This window comes from Larus michahellis, chromosome 2, assembly GCF_964199755.1.
Source record: "Larus michahellis chromosome 2, bLarMic1.1, whole genome shotgun sequence".
Lineage (NCBI taxonomy): Eukaryota > Metazoa > Chordata > Aves > Charadriiformes > Laridae > Larus > Larus michahellis.
In genome coordinates, this window is record NC_133897.1 from 155,392,224 (window position 1) to 155,413,354 (window position 21,131).

Consider the following 21,131-nt stretch of genomic DNA (forward strand, 5'->3'; position numbering starts at 1 on the left):
CTCTGGCAGGGGGGTTGGACTAGATGATCTCCAGAGGTCCCTTCCAACCCTATGATTCTATGAACTGCATAAACGTTATGAAAGTTGTGATTTAGTTTAGGTACAACACAACTTCTGCAAATGGAGAGCAATATCGACCAGAATGCAGAGGAGGTCAAAAACTTTCTTATGTATTAATAGTCAGAGGATCATTAATAGTTAGACAGTTACTTAGACACTCACCTACACCTTAATATGTTTAGATCTTAATTATGATGCTAAATTAAAGTATAACTTAAGTCACTGTGCATGTTAAATGACTTGTGTGGTCTTTCAACAGAGATGCTCATACTAGTAGGAAGAATAGATTGTAGTGGATTGATTATTCTAAATAATGGTTTTATCTCTTTTCAGCATGTTCAGTGGCTGGTATTCCAGGTGTAAAGAAATGGTATTTTGCAAGCCATGTTATATGTGGTTATTATCAGGTAAGAGAGAATATAAGTTCCTCAACTCTGCCTGTCTCTAGTGCAAGTTAAAACTGATGTTTGGAATTCTTTTTGCTCGATTAGTTCTGCAGTTCTGATTGGGAAGAAGTGAGTTTTGACACACAGAAAAATGAAGACTGTCTCCAAACAAGTAGTGACGAATGCCTGGGAGCCATACAGAATTTTGAGGAAGAAGACAATAACAGTAGAGAGTCATTGTCTGTGACTGAGTATGCATATTATTATTTTCATTGAAAGCATAGTGATCTGACACTTAACAGTGATAACCCAAGGGAACCGAGAAAATTTAACAAGTTATTACAAAAGCAATAGTTAACTATGAGTAATCCCTTAGTACTACTGAAAATAATTCCATTTCGTTTAATGTAGCTTTTTTTTTTTTAGCTACAGGTGATTTTTATAGAATAACTGGACAGTTCCCTACCAGCTGACAGTTAAATATACAAAAAGAAGTTTCTTGCTAAGAGAAAGCTGACTGTCTTGAATCCTGCTTCCAGTTTTACTGAAGATAGTTTTGATGTAATATAGCCTACTTCTGCCTTAGTAAAAGGGGGGATACATATATCTCATTGCATAGAATGTTTGTGCAGATTTTAAAGGATAAGATACTTAGATCAGTTAGTATGCATTAGTTGTAACTTTCTGTTTCTAAATTACCTTTTTGTTTCCAACCAAGTTCTCTTCATTTTCAGTATCTATGATGAAGCTGCAGAAAGTCTGCATCAGTTAGCTGATAAACTGCCCGCCCCAGGTAATCTCTCATAAAAGAGCAATCTCTTTTTGAGTTTATCTTGTTAGTTATTAGTCTAAAAACTCAGCTGATGAAGTCATAGTCGAATGGAAGAACTCAGAGGATATTAGTTTGTTAGTTGAATTAACTTGTATTCGGCTCTTGCAAGTAGTTTAAGGAACTTAAATTGATTGGCCTCGCAAATCAGCCTGTGATTTGCTTCTTGTTTCTTTGGAAGGCTGTATTTCAGTAGAGACTAATGTAGCTATTTACAGAATTAATTTTTCTATCTGAAATGGCACCAAAGTTATAATAGACAGTAAGCAATATGAAACTCAACATGCAACCACAGGAAGTTTTTATGAAAAAAATGGAAGGTTTGACATCGGGCTTACGTCTGATTTGCCAGGTGATTGTGGGTGGGAGCTAAAAAGCTGTGAAGGAGCATAGATAGAACTGGTGGATTCAGATTTTATAAACTGCAGATGAGTATCACTTTGCAGGTTAGTTGAGTCATGTTGCAGTAGTTGAGTTGGGATAGCAAAGGAACTGAATGCGGAAAGAATGAGAAATAGCAGTTTAGAGGTGTTAAAAGGAGGAAAATGACATAGTGTAGTTGTATTGGAGACAACTCTGATCTGTCAAATACAGCGCTAAGTGAGAGAGGAGAAAGGTGTAGTAACTGAGCAAATGGCAAAATATTTCATGTTAATCTAAGAGGAGCAGTGAGAGATGAGCTAAAATGCATGAAAAGTGTTTTAAATCTTGCTGAGGTTCTTGGAGTTGATCTTTAAGCCCATTTCAGTGCAGTCAGTGATAATTGGTACTTTTCTATCTTTAAAAGACTGAATCATTTACTGAATAATGGTACTTTGAGTCATATATAACTGTTCTTATAGGCAGAGCAATGGTTGACGTAATTCTGCAGGCTGCTGAACGAGATGGACCCAAGCTAAAAGACTGCTTATCTGCTATCGGTGCCCTGAAACACCTGAGAGAATGGCACTCTGCGAAAATCATTATTGCAGCAAATGACTCTAAAGGGTATGCCATTTATTTTAGGTCTATAAACAAGGCCACTCTTGTTTTATGTTAGTATATGTCAGCGTTTTAAAACAAAAACAGTGTTTGAGTACTTTATATGTATACTTTGAAAATACATAGATGTGTCCCCTGTTATTGTTTGAGGAATTACTCATGCTGATTTGTTGTAAATACATGCCCTAACCAGAGGGGCAGGCAAAATAGCAAGTCCTCTGAAGTTCCTGTTTCTATGAGATCAAAAGGTAAAATATTTTCTCTTTTCTTTCCATCACTAGTGGCTTCAGTGTGCATACTATGTTTTGAAGATGTACTACTATGCTACATAATAACTTGTATTGATTGCAGTTTTCTAGTGTTTGTAATATGAATACATAACTCTGCTGGTTTTACTTTAAATTTTATATTACCTGTGGTATTACATTTAAGGGAGAAAAAAAAAAGTGTCTGATTTGTCCTTGGCTTCATAGAATATGTGGTTAATCCTAAATTAATAAAACTTTAAAATTAAAATGTTGAATGCTCAGTCCTTAGATAGAATAAGCAGTATGCTTACCATATAGTACTTCCTAAGGTATATGGAGGAAGAGAGACTTATTGCGGTGGCTTCCATGAGCACTTGATCTCAGTGTGCATTGATAGCTTCTGTGCAGCCAGCTTTTGACTGAATAACTTTCTGCTGCCTCTTACGTAAAATGAGGCCACTTGGGCATGCAGTTTCTCTGATGAAAGTTCTGTCACTTATTCTTCCTGTTCTGTTGATGGTGCTGGTTACTCTTAGGAGACAGACTGCCAGTGGGACCCACAGTTACTGGCCGTTCTCTCTCTCTGCGGTTGTTGGGTTTGGATAATACTTGTGCAGCAGTCATATCTCTACTTAGAAGGTTACAAACCATCTTGATGGGCCAGCGATAGCCCCAGTGATGGCTACCTGGCTTTGTTCTAGCTTCTAGTACCCAACCTTACTGTGGTATGCCTGCAGCTTGCTATTGCTGGTCTTATTTGATGTCTGACAAAGTTCTTTGCCATGACATTCACGGAGCATATGAACAACTTCCTTTACGGAGCCTGAACCAGCAATTCTATAACATTTTCTACTTTGTGGAGTGTAAAGCAATATGTGCCTGTCTTAACATACGCAAGACTATTCAGTGCGAAGAGGTATTAGGAAAATTCAGTCAAATTGCACTGCATCTTAATTTGTAATACTAAATTCGGTAAGATTAATTCTTCCTTATTTTTACAGTAGTTGGCAAAAGATTGCAGACTATCTGTTGGCAGACGTTGTATCTTCGGATGATGTCATGAATATTATTGATTTAAAAGAACTCTGGAGAGGGAAGATTCAGATATGGGAAAGAAAGGTAAAATAACTTTTTTCATCTGGTTATTTTTTATAAAGCATCCGAGTACCTAATTTAAAGTGTGTGTGGCACAGGGCATTTTATGCTTTAAGCCACATTTGGTTTTGAAAATGTAATTCAAGAGGTAACGTGCAAAGTATCTGGGTGGGTGGGGGAACAACTGGCTTTTTAGCACGATGAAAGGATAAATGAGATCAAGGCATCGTGATTCAAATTTCAGAAATCCAGATGCTCTCCTCTAAAATGTTTGCCTTAGAATTTCTTGTTCAAAATGAGATTGTTTTGTATCTGTCACAAATCATTATCACGTAACTCTGACAGTCATTATTGCAAGCACGTGTCTCATGTTTTTGCAAAGACTGATAGCTTTTTGATTGTGAAAGGCATTGTTTACATTTTCAGTATTAACGTTTTGGATATAGTAGTTGGTTATCTCGGTCTAATATTTTTACCTAGTTTTACATATTTGCTGGAAACAAGTATAATAGTAATTGTTTAAAATAGTAATACATGTAACTGGCTGAAAAGAAATATTTTTTCTCTCTCTGTTGACACGTTAATTGTCTCTTTTTCCAGTTTGGATCAGAAGTTAGGTTTCCAGAATTTTGTATAAAGAGCACTTCAGCAAAGACGTTCAGCACTTCACATTTAAGTTCTTGCTTTGCTGTTAAAAATGAACGACAGTCAAGGAATGCTGACACTTTGCCAGAGGCAAGTATTATTCTTGTTCTTTCTTTGAGCCACTAGAATTCATCTGTTTTACTTTCCTGAGAAAATTAGTAGTTGGGGAAGTCCTAATCAGAATAGAAAATTAAACATAAAAGTTTAATGATTGCATAAGACTGAGAAATAATTCTGTTGTTCACGTGTGTTCACAAAACAGGTCGTTAAAATTTCATCTGTTCTTAAGAATGTGGTGCCGAATTTTTTTTAAGAAGAAACTGAGACTTTGTTCAGTCTTAATACTCAAAATATGTAACTTATGTATGAATTCTGTACTTTTTGGTTGGTGTTGGTTTTGGTGGTTGTTTTTTTTTTTTTTTTTAAATTGCTGGTGCTGTTTCACGTTTTCCACTGGAAGTAGATATTTGATGGGAACTCCAGAATCATACTTGTTGAAAAAAACAAAAATGAGTGTTTATGAAAACCAACATCAGTTAAGAGATTATTATTTTCATTGCTAAAATATGTACATTTTTGATTGCATTGGTCTTTTCCTGGTAGATCTTATTTTTCTTTGAATTTGGGTAAGAGTTACAACACATTTGATGCACATGATTGACATTCTGGAAAGAAAGTTTTATTAAACAGAATTAAATACCTTCCTTGTTTTTTATATAATTATGTTTAATATAGTATTTGTGAAATGCTTTTTTATTCCTTTATACCTCTTTCAGATGCACTTGTAAGGCAAATGCCTCCAGCAAAACACTTGAGGAAGTTCTACGGAGATAACATCATACATAGTGTTACAGATTTTTTGATTTGATCTCTTTTCAGGTTTTTCATTACTATGGTCCTGCACTAGAATTTTTGCAGATGGTGGTTCTCTCTGATCTACCTTCCTTTTTTATATCGGATCTGGAATTCGAACTGTATCCTTTTCTAAGAATCTGTACTACTGATAATGGTCTGTAGCAGAAAGAAAACAATCATGCAAGCAACACATGAGGATTAACAAGGACTCACTCTATTCTAGCCTGCCAACGCAGTCAAAGTGATTAGTCAGAACTGGGTTTTTTTATGTTGCTTTTATGTTTACTAGTCTTGGTGTAACAATGGCAGCTTAGGGTGTATAAGCCTGCCAGGATTTTGTGCATATAATTATCTGTTTATGCTTGCCTATATTAAAATATCAGTGGTGTGTTTCATCATATAACATTTCCACTTTGCCTGGAAAAGTGAGTTTCATATATTTTGTGGTACTGAAGTATCAAATATTAGACACTTGCAGACCTTATTTGAAAAATAATCGTAACATGATTTGTGAAATAGAGATGCATACAGTTCTTTGTGAAGATGAGGTTCCTTAAACTGCTCTGTTCAGGAGCCTGGCAAGAAAGGGTGTCAAGGAGACATCTACGCTGCTTTTGGACCAGATTTCATCTCTACCTAGGAAGGTAAATATTTCTTTTGTTTAGGTTTAGCAGAAAAATTAAGATATGTTTATTGCTCATAAAAGATACAAGAATAATATTTTTAAACCTAGTCTCTGTGTAAGGTCCTCCAATATTTAGTTTTAAAGCAAATTTGGCTTCTGAAGTTGCATGCTGTACAGATCCTGACAATTTGTAAGCCCAGTGAACGTTTTTCTCTTTACCTTAGCTAAGTTGTGATCTTCTGAAACATTTTGTAACTTTTTAATCATATCCTGATAGATAATTTCTGTGCTATCATAATTCAACTAATTTCTAGCAAAAGGCAGGCATGTGTGCAGCCTACAAAATGTATCTGTCTAGTCTGAAGTAGTAAGCTTTTTTATTTTGCCTGTGAGTATTCTGCTTTTCCATTCTGATTTTGGATAAAGAGAGTTCTTGAAACATTTACGAGCCTACTTTTTTTTATTTTACTCTTTTTCCCTTGGAATGATAGTATGATTATTCATAGCCACAGTATTAGTTTGAAGATGTTTTTCCTGAATATTTAAGGTGATGTATGCTTGTTTAGGAAAGGTTTTATTTTAGTGTTTATAAAATAAATCTATGCCAATCAAAACAGAACCTGCAATGTGAAAATGCTGATACATTTATAATTAATAACTTATGTTCTTTGTTTACTGCAGAGATGGTATTCCATTATCAGGCTGTATGTTTCATCTTCAGCTTGTGATTTAGGTTTTCATGTCTTGTGATCTTCAGCTTGTGATTTAGGTTTTCCATTCTCCATTATGCTTAGCCAGAAAACAAAGAAATCGTTTTTCTAATGCTGTACCAAAAATATCTTTTGGAATAGTTTTATATTGGTAAATATCCCAGGTAATTTTCATTTTGCACGAGGATACTGAACGTTTGGTCAAATACCTTTACAGTCTAAGAGCTTGCATTTCTACTAGTTCTTTCAAAGAAAAAGCCAAAACAGTTAAAACACATTCTCAGGCTACTATTTATAGTTGCACATGTTGAATTAAATATGTTTTCAAGATAATAGTTTCTTGTAGGGATTTTTTTTCAGACTACTGCTGGAAATAGTACACATTTGTAAGCTTTTTTTAATAGCTGTAAAAGCATTGCTTTATTGCTTGAGTATTCAAACGCTTATGCATTTTTTTCTATTAGTGCTTATTAGCCTGAAATTTATGTACAGACAGAAACATAATCCAGAATCTGATTATTTGAAAAGGATAATATGTAGGGAGAAAAAAAATTACATTTTTCAAAGGAATGCAGTTGCTGATGCCAACTATATCTCTGAATTATCTTTTCATTCTGGATACTACTTCTACAGAAGTGTTTTTAGTCGGATTATTGAAAGATTTGTAATAGGTAACAAATACTTTCTATGCACGAAATAGAAATTCATCAGTTAATGATCTCTCAACTGGAGCAAAAAATAAGCACAATTTTTACAGCTTGTGTATAAAATGCTGTTGTTCTATCTCAATTAATGTGAATGAAAGAAGTGTTGAATAAAGATTATTTTCTTCAGTTGAAGTACGTTTGAAATAATGCCAAATCGGTATCTCAAGAATTAAATGTAAAATAGCTTTTGTAACATTCTATGTATTGTATTTGCTCTTGTTATTTAGGTTGGAGCTTTATTTACGTTGCCGTGTAATGTAAGCAGTGGAGTGATCCCATCCCCCACCCAGCTGAGTTCCAAGAAATGGAAGGAATATATGGCTAAGAAACCCAAGGTCATTACTGGTAGGTAAAGTGAAGATGACTACAGGTATATTTTGTTGTGGTTATATCTATATGCACATTTGCATGTGTATGTGTATATATATATACGGTGGGGTTTTTCTATACATTTGGGATACCGTTTTTTCTCCAATGAAATTAAGTCGGTGATTGTAATCTTTATTGATACAGAAGGTTTTGGTGAATGTGAGTTTGGCTATGCAGACTTGTTATAGAGGAAAATTGAAAATGGCGAGCATTAGGGAAGCAATGCGTCTGCTTCAAACCATTTCTGTGTTCTATCTATCAGCTAAGATCCAGCTTCCATACACCTTCCTAAGGTGATTGGAGAATCCGTGGGCAAAGTGTTTTGCTTCTGTAGATGGAAATCCCTGTGCTTCATTTAGATGCTTCCCTTCTCACTTAAGCATTTCCAGAGGTTCTTTAGTGCACTTGCATTTAATTTCAGCCTCTTCCCAGGAAAATACAGAACATCAGGAAATGCAGATGGCAGATTATAGCTTGTTTTAAAGCTGTTTTCCTGACGGGGTTTCACAGTTCTGTCCTGATGTTTAAGTTCCAGAAATTGAACTGAAAGGAGAATCTTGTCGATACTATTTCTTGCTGCAAGGCAATGGCTCTGGAGGATGTAAAGCAACGTTGATTCATTCAGCTAGCCAGATCAATGGTACGGCCACTCTTGCTGCAGTAAATGGAAAGCTAAAGACAAAAGCAGAAGAAACAGAGTCAAGTAAGACTTATTACTTATTTATTTAAGAGTTTCTGAGTGCAGGCAAATGCTACTAAGATTTATGTGTTCCTTTTATTCATTCCAGCCTGTGTTAAAGGGAGAAAGCAAGGAGGAACATTACATTTTGATTAGTATCTCTGTTATTACAGCAGTATTTTTTCAAATTGATAAAAACACATAATATGACCTTATTTATTCACACAATTTACTACTACCATATTTTTAAAATCAAACTACATACAGTGGTAGTCAGTCATTTCTCATAACTATGATTAGTTGTAAATATTTTAATGTACAGGGACATCCAGGTAGTATTAATGCAAATCAAATTTGCAAAAACTTAATGTAAAAAGTGTGTATCGTTGGTGTAAAAACTGACCATCCCATGCCTAAAATCTAGTCAATTATCTGTTGACAAGCCTATTTCACTGATGGTTTGAAATAAAAACAGTAAGGCTGGCAGGCAAGTTGAATTTCATGATCGTGTCTTCAGTTACTTGGCAGATGTCTGTATCACTGCAGAGTGGTTAGGATATGAGCTCGCAGATAATCAGCTGCTCCACTAGGTAAGAGTGTGCATATAGACATTTATCTTGGTTGTCCTGTTACAACTATGCGTACTAGATAACTTTGCTAATTTGCTCTTAATAATGCTGACAAAGATAAAGAGCACAGTGACCTGCATCTTATCCTCTCATTTCCTTATTATCGAAATAAATCCCTGTGCGACATGACTGACTGCTTACCATTTGTCCTAATTAAAATCCCATTAGGATGGTGTCAGAAGACTGAAAAGTCCTTGACCATATGTTGGGAGAAAACTTTTCTTTCCTGGTATCCAGCTTAGGATCTTTTTACCTTCTTTAAAGTCATGTTGTGTTGTCGTTATATTGGGTTTTTTACAGAAATTCAAAAATACTGGTCAGACATCTATTCCAAGTTATCCCCCTGGTGTATTAATTCAATTGCAATTAATTTCCCTTTTTTTTTTTTTTTAATAATGATTAACCATATTTGAAAGTCTGCTTGTTTCCTTTGAATATGGAAATGGTATGTCTGCTGGGTTTATGTCTTCTTTTAAGAAGTACTGACTTGGTGTCTCCACAGTCCTATGAGAGATCTTAATAACAGAGTTCTCCTAATCTCTATAGGCTTTCCTATTGCTGACTTTATCAAGTCTCTGCCGCGTTTTTGTGGAGAGGAGATTGTACAGAGAGAAAAGAAACTGTCTTGTCTCCAAGTGTTTGCCTTGAAGGAATATCTCAGTAAGTAATGGGGAGAGCACTGGTAGTTCTCAAACTAATGTTTAAAAGGTCTGTATTTCAAACTGAATGGGACGGCTCACCTTGCAAAACGAAGGTGAGTTGATCACTGTGAAGAAAAAAAGCAGAGCTTTAAAAAGAAACTCTTTGTAGTATATCCATGATTGTATGTCACATAATGACTTAAATATTGAGGAAAAGAGAATACCGAACTTAAAATAAAGTTGGTTGGTGTTTGTTACACTTACACTCTGAGAGTCTGAGCACACTTTTGGAATAATTCTGTGGTAATTAACTTTTTCTCTACTTTGCTTTTTTATGCTTTTTTTCCCCATAAAAACTTACCGATGGATGCACCTTCTACAAAAATAAGAATTCTGTTTTGGGGGTTTTTATTTTATTCTTTCTTGCAAAAGTGGTGAACAGCAGAGGAGAAGTATGCATTGGAGATTGGTTACATTTATCATGATACATCATTCGTAATAATAACTGAAAAGTCACCCTCTGTACATTTTCATGACTTTGCAGAGAAGTACATTTGACTGTTCTGATTTTTTTTGTCTAAGTCCATTGCTCAAAAAGACTCAATTTAAAACAAAAAATGCTTCTGAGAGATTGTCAGGATTATTATTGAAAATGGCATACTGTGAAGATAATTTAAGTGTATTATCATTAACAAAGTACCAGTTTCAGGAAAATAAGATTTCTGCTAATACTCTTGTCTTCCACCCCCACCCCCGCCAACTTGCAGTCATTCTCAGCTTCCTGTCTACCTCAACCCTGAGCTTGGGGCTGCCTTAGAGCTTGTGTTTTGAGTGGGTCACCCATTCTCCATGAGGGTGAAGACTGAATAGGAGCAGTTGGGATTTGCTAGTCATCCTAAATCATATCAGAATTACCTGACCTTTGATATTCTAGCCAAAAAGACCGGAACAGGGTGTCAGTTACATTGGAGCCACACTCCTGCAATGGTGGTAAAAATAGGTGGGTAGGAGGCTCTACAGACTGGAGCTTTTCATGTTCAGCAAGTCCAGATGTTTGTCTCTGGGGGATTCAAACCTGGATATACTCAGAAATGCACATATGAAGAAATTGAAGGACCGTAAAAGGGTGATTGACATGTGATTTCAGCTCTTCTCACTGCTAACTTTTTTCACCTCCCATTGGAGTAGACGGTCCATGCCTTGCGTAAGGCTACAGTAGTAAGTGTCGCGTTAACTTACTTGTGTCATTGTTTTGGGGTGGGGAGTTTTTTGTTTGTTTAATTTTTAACAGGCTCCAGTTATTCTTTTGTTACTTAGCAGGTGTAGTAGCTTTTCTTTCTTTCTCTTCCCTTTTATAGAGAGAAAGGAGTTGACCGAGCAGCCTCCAGTTATTTCTACTGATGAGTTCAAAAGCTTGTTAGAACTTACAAGAGAATGTTTTCTGGACCTGTGCAACACTCGTCTTCCTAAACCTGTTCGACAGAAGGTTGCCAATAAAACTAGGTCGTGCACTGTGACTTCTGGTAAGTATCATTATTTAGAAAATACACTGCTTATTTTGGTGTGTTTTCATACCTGTTGTCAATTTTATACTTAAAGGAGAATCTTTTACCAAGAGAGAAAAATAGAAGGAAAAGTAAAGCAGCTTTCTAGGCTTTTTTTGCAAACTGAAATTACCCTTGCGTTAACTATTTCCTTTCTTCTCGTTGACAACAAAAACTATGCAGAAAACATTTCTGATCACAGCACCAGGCAGGTTTTCCTTATATCTGTATATTTTTATATATATATAAAGGAATATATACACATACAGATATATATGTGTATAAAAAAAGCAGTGTATATGTACGTAAATATTTCTTTAAAGAATAAGATTCTTCAGTTAAGGCTTATCCACCATATATTTCTTGCAGGATCTGATTTAATGGAGCCAAATCCATTGGAGTGGCCAGAAAGACACGTTCTTCAGAATTTGGAAAACTTTGAAAAAAACAAACAAAAAATGAGGTAACGGTTAAATACTGGAGATTCTTTGTAGTGGCTGTCGAACATCACCCTACAGGAGCTGTGTATGTTGACAGCCATTTTGTAAACTGTTTTCAAACATATTGATAATCTTTCACAGGAAACATTGCTTAAGGCTAAAACTAAGTTTCTATCAATTTCCGAAGGTGTATTTTCTTGGTATTTAAAGTAGTATTGTTTTGATTCTTATTGAAAAAAATGCAGCTGAAAGTTAGCTAAAAGTAACATAGTTCCAAAATTAAATTACCAAAATAGCACTACTAGAAAATAGCAGCTATAGTTGAAAAAACATACAGAAGGGTTTTTTTCCCCCCAACGTGCCCTGGGGCATAAATAATTAACACAGTACAGCAGTTTTTGTCAGCATGTATAATGTGTTTCTAATCTCCTTTTATTTCCTAAATAGTCAGGACTTGGTATCAGATCTCAAATATTTGGTTTATGTTTGAAATTTATATTTGGTTTTCTTTTTCCTTCAGCGGTGTTTGAAGCCTGTAGACATTTGCATCACTTAATACAGCCTGTTGATTTTAGTTTAGCTCTTGCTTTTACGTAAGACTTAATGATCTTTGCTGGGTCTTAACATTTTTGCTGACAGATCTTTAGAGCAAGGTGTCCAACTTCCTTTTTCTTAGTCACTTCCATCCCATTTCTGTCTTTCAGATGGGCTTAGATTGGAGTTTTGCATGTCGGAAATTCTCACGTTAAGATCTCTGCTTTCTCATGGGTATTATTGTTGTTGTTGTTATTATTGGTTTTTGTTTCTCAAATGGGTAAAGTTCTTCCTTCTAATTAGCTTCTGAAAAGCTTCCTGCAGACCTTTCTGTTTCATAATCAGTTAATGTTTATTTCATTATATTCTGAACTGATTATCTTCTTATCCTGAATCGGCGTACGGCATGTTGCTTAACAGTAGAAAAGAGCTATTTGCTATACTTGATTGAAGACACTTCAAAAAAAAAAATGGAGACTTGAATGCAGTAGTGGCTTTATGGTTCCTTTGATGCATATTGTATGTCTCTTGCTTTTTTTTTTTTTCCCCCTAAGTCAGGAATTAATATTTGATTTTACGGGTCTGTAAACGGAAAAAAAGGATGAAGAATGTTCTTCCCATGTTCTATTTTGTAACTAAGCTATAAAACCTTGAAGAAATTACTTTCTTCAGTAGGGTGGTAGAGAATTTGCATCAACTGTAGTTTATCATGAACATTGGTGTAAATGTTCAAGGAGCAACCTTGTTCGTTTTACTTTGGAAATAAGCTTAGTTGCTCCAGCCTAGCAGTGATTTATTTTTTTTTTATTTTTAATGCAACAAGATTACTATATTGAAAAAAAAAAAACCATTGGTTTTGCTTTTTTTTTTTTTGTTTTCTTTCCCTGTTTTCAGAGTTTCTATGTTTGCACACTCATCTGAACAATTGCTGGGGCATAAAGACAGCCAGCGGGAGTCATTGACATTGCTCGACGCTAAAGAATTACTGAAGTATTTCACGCCAGAAGGGCTACCAGTTGGTGATCTTCAGCCACTACAAATTCCCAAACGGTATGAATCCATCATATTAAAGCCACTGAAGACTATACTCAGAACTGATGTAGGGGTATGTGAACAACGACCCAGTGAGAGTCTCAGAGTGGCCTAACTGGATTTGAGTTTGTAGCTTGCAACATCCTTGCATCGTGTGTCTGACAGTGAACTCAACTGCTACAGTCCTCCAGTCGGTGTTGCGTTTTAGTTCTTTCAGAATCTGAAGTGGCTGCAGATGATGATGTTGGTCCTCTGCATTTAACTAACAAAATAATCACCTGATGTGCAAAAGTGTGCAAAGTAGACCTTTGCCATGGCTCCGCTACAGGCTGCCACCACCACCATACATGTCCATTTAAAAAGTATTTCCAGCAAAGCACAAGTTACTGTGGCAGAACCTTAATTTTATTGGTGGGATTTCTTTCATTCAGTGGAGGGGAGACTAGGTGGGAAGACAAAGTGTAAAAAGGGCAATAGCTGAGCCTATTTAACTACATTTGTCTCATCTCATGCTGGCCAGCATTCCTGTCTATATTCTTATGTGGTAAAGTGCTCCTTAAAGGAAGCTTGTCTACTCTGACTGCAAGTATTCATCCTTGTGTGTCTGCTATTAAGTATTAGTGTATTAACCACTGCTTTTTCAGCAAGAAGATTGATACAAGGAGTTAATGGAGTAATTATCAGGTTCTGAACATCTGTTAGAGTTATGGCCAACCTATATGAGAGTCAGATAGTGTTTGTAGAAGCAGGGTCTATACTTTTATGCAGTGTGTCACAGACTGCTAGGTAAGCAACACGATCTTTGCATTCACTAGAGTTATATTTGTTGACCCTTTTAACGTTGAATAATAGAATACATAGTGGAATTACTGGATACAGCCCTCGATCTTTTTTTAAACTTCATTATATGTGATAAATTAAGAGAGCTTTTGAGAGGGAAAGGTTCTGTAGGATTTTGGAGAATACTTATTGGAGTTTTGAAACTCGCTTGAATTCCCCACTCAGAATATCTTCAATTGAGTTGGAAAATACACAGTGAAGATTGAGAGTCTCCTACAGAGTTGTTAGTTAATGAGTGCAGATGATTTAGGATTTTGTCTATAATGAAAAATATTTTAATTCCGATTAGTTGTGTGGGAAATATCTGAATAATTTGTTGACTACAAAATTATTTTTTTTTAATCCCTGATTTTTCAAAGCCTCCAGAGAAGCTTTATAGCACAGAATACTTTGATTCTCTTGAGTAATTTGCTTTGAGCTATAGCTGAGTGAGGGTTGAATTTGCGGGCGGTTGCCCCACTTTGCTTGGATTTCTGCCAGTTGATACGAGGAAGTATGATGATGAAACCTTCGCTTTGTAGTACCTTACTGTAATGTGAGTCTCTCATAATTCTTAGAGATCTTAGATATCTAAGGGAAGTGTAAAGCCAAAATCAAGATACTAGATAATAAAGCTTGAAGGCTGTAAGGGCTTCCAGTGACTTCTGTATGTATGTATGTATTCTGCTTGGTCCAAAAAGAAACTGGAAAAACCTATGAAAATCCATAGCTAAGTTATTGTCTGGGAGATGGTGAACCATTCCTTTTCTGATGTACCGGGTTGCTGTTACTGTTGTGTCCAGCAGAACTCTGTACTAGCTGCTCATCCTCTAGCAGGTGCTCTGCCTAGATTCTCTGGATTAGTAGCTTTGCACAGTAGATGTTCAAGCACAGTGACTACAGACCCAAAGATTTCCCTGACCAACAGAAGGAAAAAAAGAGATTTTATGAGAGACTGGTGAATTAAAGGAGTTTTCACTTGTTTTCCACATTTGAGTTTAACTAGAGATTTGATAGAGTTTTGCCTGACAGTCTTTCTAAATGGCCATCTTGCTAGATTCAGTTTTGCATCTTTCCTGGATGTTTTTCCCGGGTAGTTTTTCCAGTGGTAATGGTGCAGAGACAGTCTAAGTGAATAAAACTTGAAGCAATGTGTAAGTTTCAGATACTGCTATGTCTTGCCTTCATTTCTTCCCTTCGTTAGAGATGATTGGGATGTGACTTTACAGGGTATGCTAGGATCTGGCAGCAAGCTTTTCCTGTCTGTCTTTCTATGGCTTATCCTGTTGATATACTTTAAAATACATTGGTATGATTAAGTTGCAGAGTGTTACTAGCTGGAATTCAAGTATCACAGGTGACAAGTGATTAGTTATGAAGCCTTGGAAAGGTGACTGTTAGGTGAGACAACAACTTGAAGCTAAAGGGGAGGAATTCACTGATTATGAGAGGTCAGTTCCTGGTTCCTCTCAGTTCATTCTACCACTCAGGTGCCCCATTGGGAAATGGGGTTATTGTTGCCTGTTTTAATTGATAAATTATTTGGAGCAGTGACCTCTAAACTGGTTGAAATGTCTAAGAGCTTCTGTAATAATAATGGATCAATAGCTATTAGTTAGTTGAACTTAAATTCTCACTTCAGTAAAGATTTAATTTTCCATTGATGCTGCAGCCCAGGAACTTAGATACAAGACATGCTGTTTTGGTATTCCTATGTCAAGGCATTTGTTTCTGACTGTAATTAGTTAAAATAGATCTGTATTTTTTTTCTTTCAGTGAAAATGCATTCCTTTTGACACCAGAGCTTACTCCTCGGAAACTCAGAGGTTTGCCTTTCGAAAAAGCAGCTGGATGCCATTATCATGGACTTGAGTAAGTTTCCCGGTTTGTTTTCCCAAAATTATTTTTCAGCTTCTGGTCAAGGTGTAATTAGAAACATTTCAAGCAACGTGAATCTTAACTACGCAAAACTTCATGTATCCTTTTCCTTCATTGGAACAACTTTGCACGTGCCACCTCGCCCTTTTTTACCTTTATTTTATTCAGTGGTTTAAATTGCAACATGTCTGCCTTGATGGTAATGGAAAAACTTTTAGGTTTTTTTCCTAAGTTGTACTGCTGTAGCTACTCTCAGTGTCTCTGGAAATTTTAATTCAGAATTAGAAGTGGCAAGGGGAAGAGTGTTCATTAGTACATACCAAGTCCCTGGAGCAGCACATAAATGAACTAAATACGTAATTTCTACTTTAATATTAAATTGTAGGCACTTTCAGACTAGTAGTCATGAGGTTTATGAGACCTGCTGTGAAGCTAACTCTGTGTTCAGGGAACCTGAAAACAACACCAGCAGGCAAGCATTAGTGGTAAGAACCTTTGAAAGGATCGATATGGTTTGGACTGTATTTAGTGCCAGGCAGCCAGCGTTCGTAATTTGTCAAAGTGTCCATTGGGAAAATATCATATAATGTAGCTGTAAAAAAAAAAAAAAAAAAAAAAAAAAAGTTTCTAAAAATATAAATATTGTGATTGAGGAGAAGAGGAAAAGTACATATGCAAACACAAGAGTAGATAATTCAGCATAACTCTTCTGTATGGACAGGCTCTTGGTCTTAATGCAGTATATATTAAGAAATGCAGCGGATACCAAGCAAGGCAGTTCAATCTTGGTGAAAATTTCTACAGCCTCCTAAAATTGCATTCTCAGATTATCTGAATGTGACTAATGATACCGCTGGTATTTTTCTCCTGTCAACTGCACAAATAGTTTGGTTAAGCCTATGTTTAATATCTGGTAATTTTAGCCACGTTCTCTGGGGAGGTGAAGCAGTCATTCTATCTGTTCAGCTGTGTGTTTCTTCTCTTTTTCTAAGTGGGAACTCATGAGCCTCTTAACCGTTTTAGATTTGTAACAAAAGGCACAGAGAGGCAAGTGGGTAGGTGGGGGAAATGCAGATTTGTCCTCCCAGGTACGGGAAGAAAGCACTTGGCCCGTGTATGTTGGTATGTGGTAGCATGTTCACCTGCCTGACCTCAGCAGGGAGTGCGTGTAAGAATTCAAATTAGGCACAGCACAGCTCATGTCTGCCTCTTCTCATAGCAAAATATGACCAGAGAGAGGCATGGATATTGTGGAGAGGAGGGGGACCCTGGCACATTAATGTTACAAGGGAAATGTGCTAGCAATAAGGGAGGAAAGCAGGAGAATGAGACGGTAGAAACTAGTGCAAAAGGGAGGAACCTAGACCTGTACAACCAGAACATATCGTAGGAACACACGTGTTTTGGATGTGTTTGGAGCGGATGTGTTTTGTACCGTGCAGTTGTGATTGCAGTTTCCATCTGCATAGCTGATGTATTTATATTTGGAAGTAAAGTCTTGTCAACAAAACCAGGAGTCGCAGTTATGATTAAATCAAATTTCTGATGTAATGAACCTGTGCCAAACACTTGGATCTTGTGTTGCAAAGAGGAAGTAATTGCTGTTAAAGCAGAGTGAGTAAAATGGCAATTTAACTTCTAAAGATAAAAACATTTTTATCTTTGTAGGGGATGTGATTACTCAGGGGACTGAGAATATAAATAAGGAAAATTAAATACCTTGAAATTTGTAAGTTAAGAGAACTTACTCTTATCAGGTAATGAATTTATTTCTCGTGGAAAGTCTCACTCAGCTGTACAAATGGATTCAGTGGTCTGCTATTAGAAAAGTGAATTTCTCCCTGAATATGAAATACTCTGAAAAAAGTGGAAAAATCGGATCTAGAAATTTAATGTAACTCCATGTTAAGAAATAAACGTAAAGAATATTTCTAGAGTTCCTAAGGATAGGAAACATTGCTGAGTAGTTTGGAGGGTGGGCTGAGAGATAGCTCACGTTGTTCGGAATGCTTGTTAAGAAAAGGATGGAATAATATTGATAATAGCATTGTCTTTCCCTGCGGTAGAGGTAATGTAAGTTACTGGCCTCTTGCAAGGAATCTTGGAAATTTACACAAGAGAAAAGTCAGTTGAGATGCATTTTGTACAGTTGCAATCTCATGAGTATATTTCACTGAGTTAGCACTGTTCGTTTGTTCTCTTTCAGCTCCCTGATGTTTAATACACTTTCTTGTTTTGATTTGGTTGATTAAACCGCTTATTCTTTGTGTAATCAATAGGAAGCTGGGAAGCTTGTGCTTGTTCAGTGACACTCCTGTATTTTTAGCATTTAAAAAATGTGACTCTCTCATATAGCAGTACTTATCTCAGACAAAGCTGAAAGTTGCATTTCCGAAGAGTGCAATTAGCAAAGAATCTATACTAAATAGCATTTAAACACTTACCGTGACGGTTCTTCGTCATAGTTGGTTCTTCCTCATAGTTACACTCAATTAGTACAATCTCACAGCAACCTAGTTTTTGGCAAAACCTGGCTTTTCCTAAAATTATGTCAGTGTCGTTGCGTTTTGGGATTCCTGAAGCACTGGTAACTTGAAAATGACATACGTTATGCTTTGGGATGTGTTCTTCAGGCATTTCCTATGTGATTCTTTTATGGCATGTGCACTGAAGAAATCTCGTGTTGTTTGTTTTGGTTGGTTGGGGATTTTTGGCCAGCAAAGTTGCACTCTCCCAGGAAAAAACGGAGGGATATTGCATGATCATATTATCTTGTTAGAGTGTATCATTTTATATATTTCTGGATCTTAATGTTTTGATGGATGCTTGTAAGGTCTGAGGTCTGAAAATGCTGTATCCACTGTGGTGTGCTGGGTTCGTCATGTATTTGGGTTCAGAGCTGTCCTCATTGCTGTTTTGTTGGAGTTTCACACTGGTTGGCACGTTAACAGGGGTAACATCTGTTACGTACAGACTGAATTAATTGAAGATGTCCGTGCCCGCTGCAGGACGGTTGGACTAGGTGACTTCTAAAGGTCTCTTCCAACCCAAACTATTCTATGAATATGAAAACCAGTAAAATCTTAAAATGGAGAGACTGATGATACAAATGTAACACAGGGCTGACTATAAGGAGCAAAAAATCCATTGTCAGCATCCTATTGTTCAAGGAAAAAATTCTGCTAACGTCCATGGAAATCTTATGCGTAAGACCACGGGATAAAGACTTACAAACAGTGTATGATTCAGTTTCTTTGTTGGAGTTAGAGTTAGACTTAAATATAGCTAAATCCATCAGGCATGTGTTAATTTACTGGGCTGTTTCAAGGTATCTTTCAGAACAATACACCAGTCCAAACAGAAAAAGTTTTGGAGATTATATGATAGTCAAAAAGTAAGTTGTTCTGTGGTTTGTTTTTTTTTTTTTTCCTGATTGTAAGAAAACAAGAGACTTTCTCTCACAGATTTCTCACAAACTTCAATTTTAGATATTGTCTAGATAACAGAAGAGCCTTAGAGAGAGATGTGGGATATGCTGAACTTCAAACTCGTCTTATTCGCTATGAAACTCAGACGACTTGCACCAAAGAGTGCTGCCCTGTGCCGGTTGTCTTGAGCCCTCTCCCATCTCCCGCAGTCTTGTCGGAGCCTGGAAGTGTCCCTGATGGAGAGTCTTTACAAAGTGAATTCAAAACAGAGGCATCAAGGCTAAAACGCAGATCAAAAGACTTGGATTGCTTTTATCCCAAGAAAAGGTAATGCACTGAATAAAATAAATCTTTAGTTTGAAATATTTCAGTGGTCTCTTGTGAAATGCATCTTTTCTTTCATCTTGAAATGTTTTTAGTCAAGCTATCTAGATGAATACTCTAGTTGTTTAATCCTCTTCTGTAGGTTCATTTCTTCCCTCAAGTGTGACTTCTCATTGATAGCATTAGATTAATCAAAACCATGCAGCACAGGCACCTTTTATTTTAAGATATTTGGGGTTGTATCTTGCAGTCTCAAGTGCCTTTGAGAAGATGACAGATAGGCTCATCTCAGACCGAAACTGTCAGCGCTGTTGCAGTACAAATGAACAGCTAAAGATTTAGAAAGTACTGCGCAAACAGAGTAATTAAATTCCTAATCCAAAGGACTGCTGGTATAAGGTGACCTACCAAAATTCAAACTTATTGTCAGCCTTGTTTATTAAAATCTTTTCTGGAAGCCTAGTTTTTAAGACTTTCCTTTGTACCTTGTCCTCACTCTGAAGATGCAAACTCTTTGCATCAATAAAAAATTAACTGCTACGTAACACTACTTCTGAATTCACTTTTTACTTCAATACTTCACTTCTTCCTTCTTTCCAGTTTGGTACCCTTTGCAATCTAATCACAGTAAGCCTCAAATAGAGGTATGGTTTTAGGAATATCCATATCTTTTGCAGCTTACTGAATAGTTAGAAAAGAAGATGTGATTGTACTTAGCACTTCATAAATTGGAGTTTCAGAATTACGACCGCCCTTACAGTTGAAGGATCAAGCATTTATGATGTTCCAGTAGAATTGTAACGCCCAACTTCCCATAGTTAAAAATGAGTTGTGACATCCCTGTAGGGCCAAAAGAAATTAGGTAGTTTCAAGAAGTTTTGTTTTATCCTGGGACTGGAGGCCAGCAAATTCTGTTCTCCGTATGCAAAACTACCCCTTCTTCCACAGAGTTTATCTCGTTTCTTCAGTTCGTTTCTAGACTTTTTTAATCAGAGGTGTAGTGGGTCTATATATCAGAGACCAAATCAGTGAGTGAAGTGTTCTTCTGATACAAAAAATGTTTTGGTGTTTTGTTTTTTTGTCTTTCCAGGCTAACCAAATCTGAGAGTACAGATTCCCTCCTCTCTCAGGCAAGCGGGAGTAGTGGGAGTCACTACACAGTTGCTGTAGCGAGGAAGCGCTCTGAAAGAGCAGTTTCCTTAGCTTCGATGCCATTGAAACAGCCTGGTCAAGCCCACAAAGTAACCACTAAGGTTGACTCAGGAAGTTGCATAATTGCAACTGAATCCCAGACTTCAAAGCCGGCTAAGGAATCAAGATCCCAGAAACATACACGGGTAAAAGCCTTATGTTGATTGCTTAGTGAAAAAGCATCTGCTTAACGTCTTCCCATGTGACTTGATCTTTTAATTTTTTAACTGAAAGTGAACTGTCTTCATCTCTATTTGTTACTGTTAAATTTCATTCCGTTCACTTGTGTAAGTGAATCCTGAAGGCACTGAGGAGAGTGCTGCGGAAGCAAGCAGTGAAAAAGTATGTAAGGAGTATTATATCATGCCCAGGGAATTAAGGCTGAGTGGAATAACAACTAGGCATAAAAAAGGTGGGAATGGATATCAATGAATAGGAGTTATGAAATGTAGAAAATTAATATAAAACCTAAAGGCACCGAA

General features: G+C 36.5%; 1 protein-coding gene across 2 annotated transcripts in view; it reads left to right on the forward strand.

Annotated features, from left to right (window-relative positions):
- The window catches only part of MTBP (MDM2 binding protein), a 28,120-nt gene that overhangs the window by 1,991 nt on the left and 4,998 nt on the right, over positions 1-21,131 (forward strand). For both annotated transcript variants that reach the window (XM_074577746.1, XM_074577747.1), the window contains exons 3-19: positions 394-467; positions 552-697; positions 1,181-1,239; positions 2,118-2,262; positions 3,506-3,623; positions 4,200-4,334; positions 5,124-5,218; positions 5,671-5,743; positions 7,369-7,486; positions 8,040-8,213; positions 9,365-9,478; positions 10,818-10,982; positions 11,373-11,466; positions 12,872-13,027; positions 15,605-15,700; positions 19,195-19,461; positions 20,549-20,795. In XM_074577746.1, coding sequence (XP_074433847.1) covers positions 394-467; positions 552-697; positions 1,181-1,239; positions 2,118-2,262; positions 3,506-3,623; positions 4,200-4,334; positions 5,124-5,218; positions 5,671-5,743; positions 7,369-7,486; positions 8,040-8,213; positions 9,365-9,478; positions 10,818-10,982; positions 11,373-11,466; positions 12,872-13,027; positions 15,605-15,700; positions 19,195-19,461; positions 20,549-20,795 — 2,276 coding nt within the window. The remainder of the gene's footprint in view (positions 1-393; positions 468-551; positions 698-1,180; positions 1,240-2,117; positions 2,263-3,505; positions 3,624-4,199; positions 4,335-5,123; positions 5,219-5,670; positions 5,744-7,368; positions 7,487-8,039; positions 8,214-9,364; positions 9,479-10,817; positions 10,983-11,372; positions 11,467-12,871; positions 13,028-15,604; positions 15,701-19,194; positions 19,462-20,548; positions 20,796-21,131) is intronic.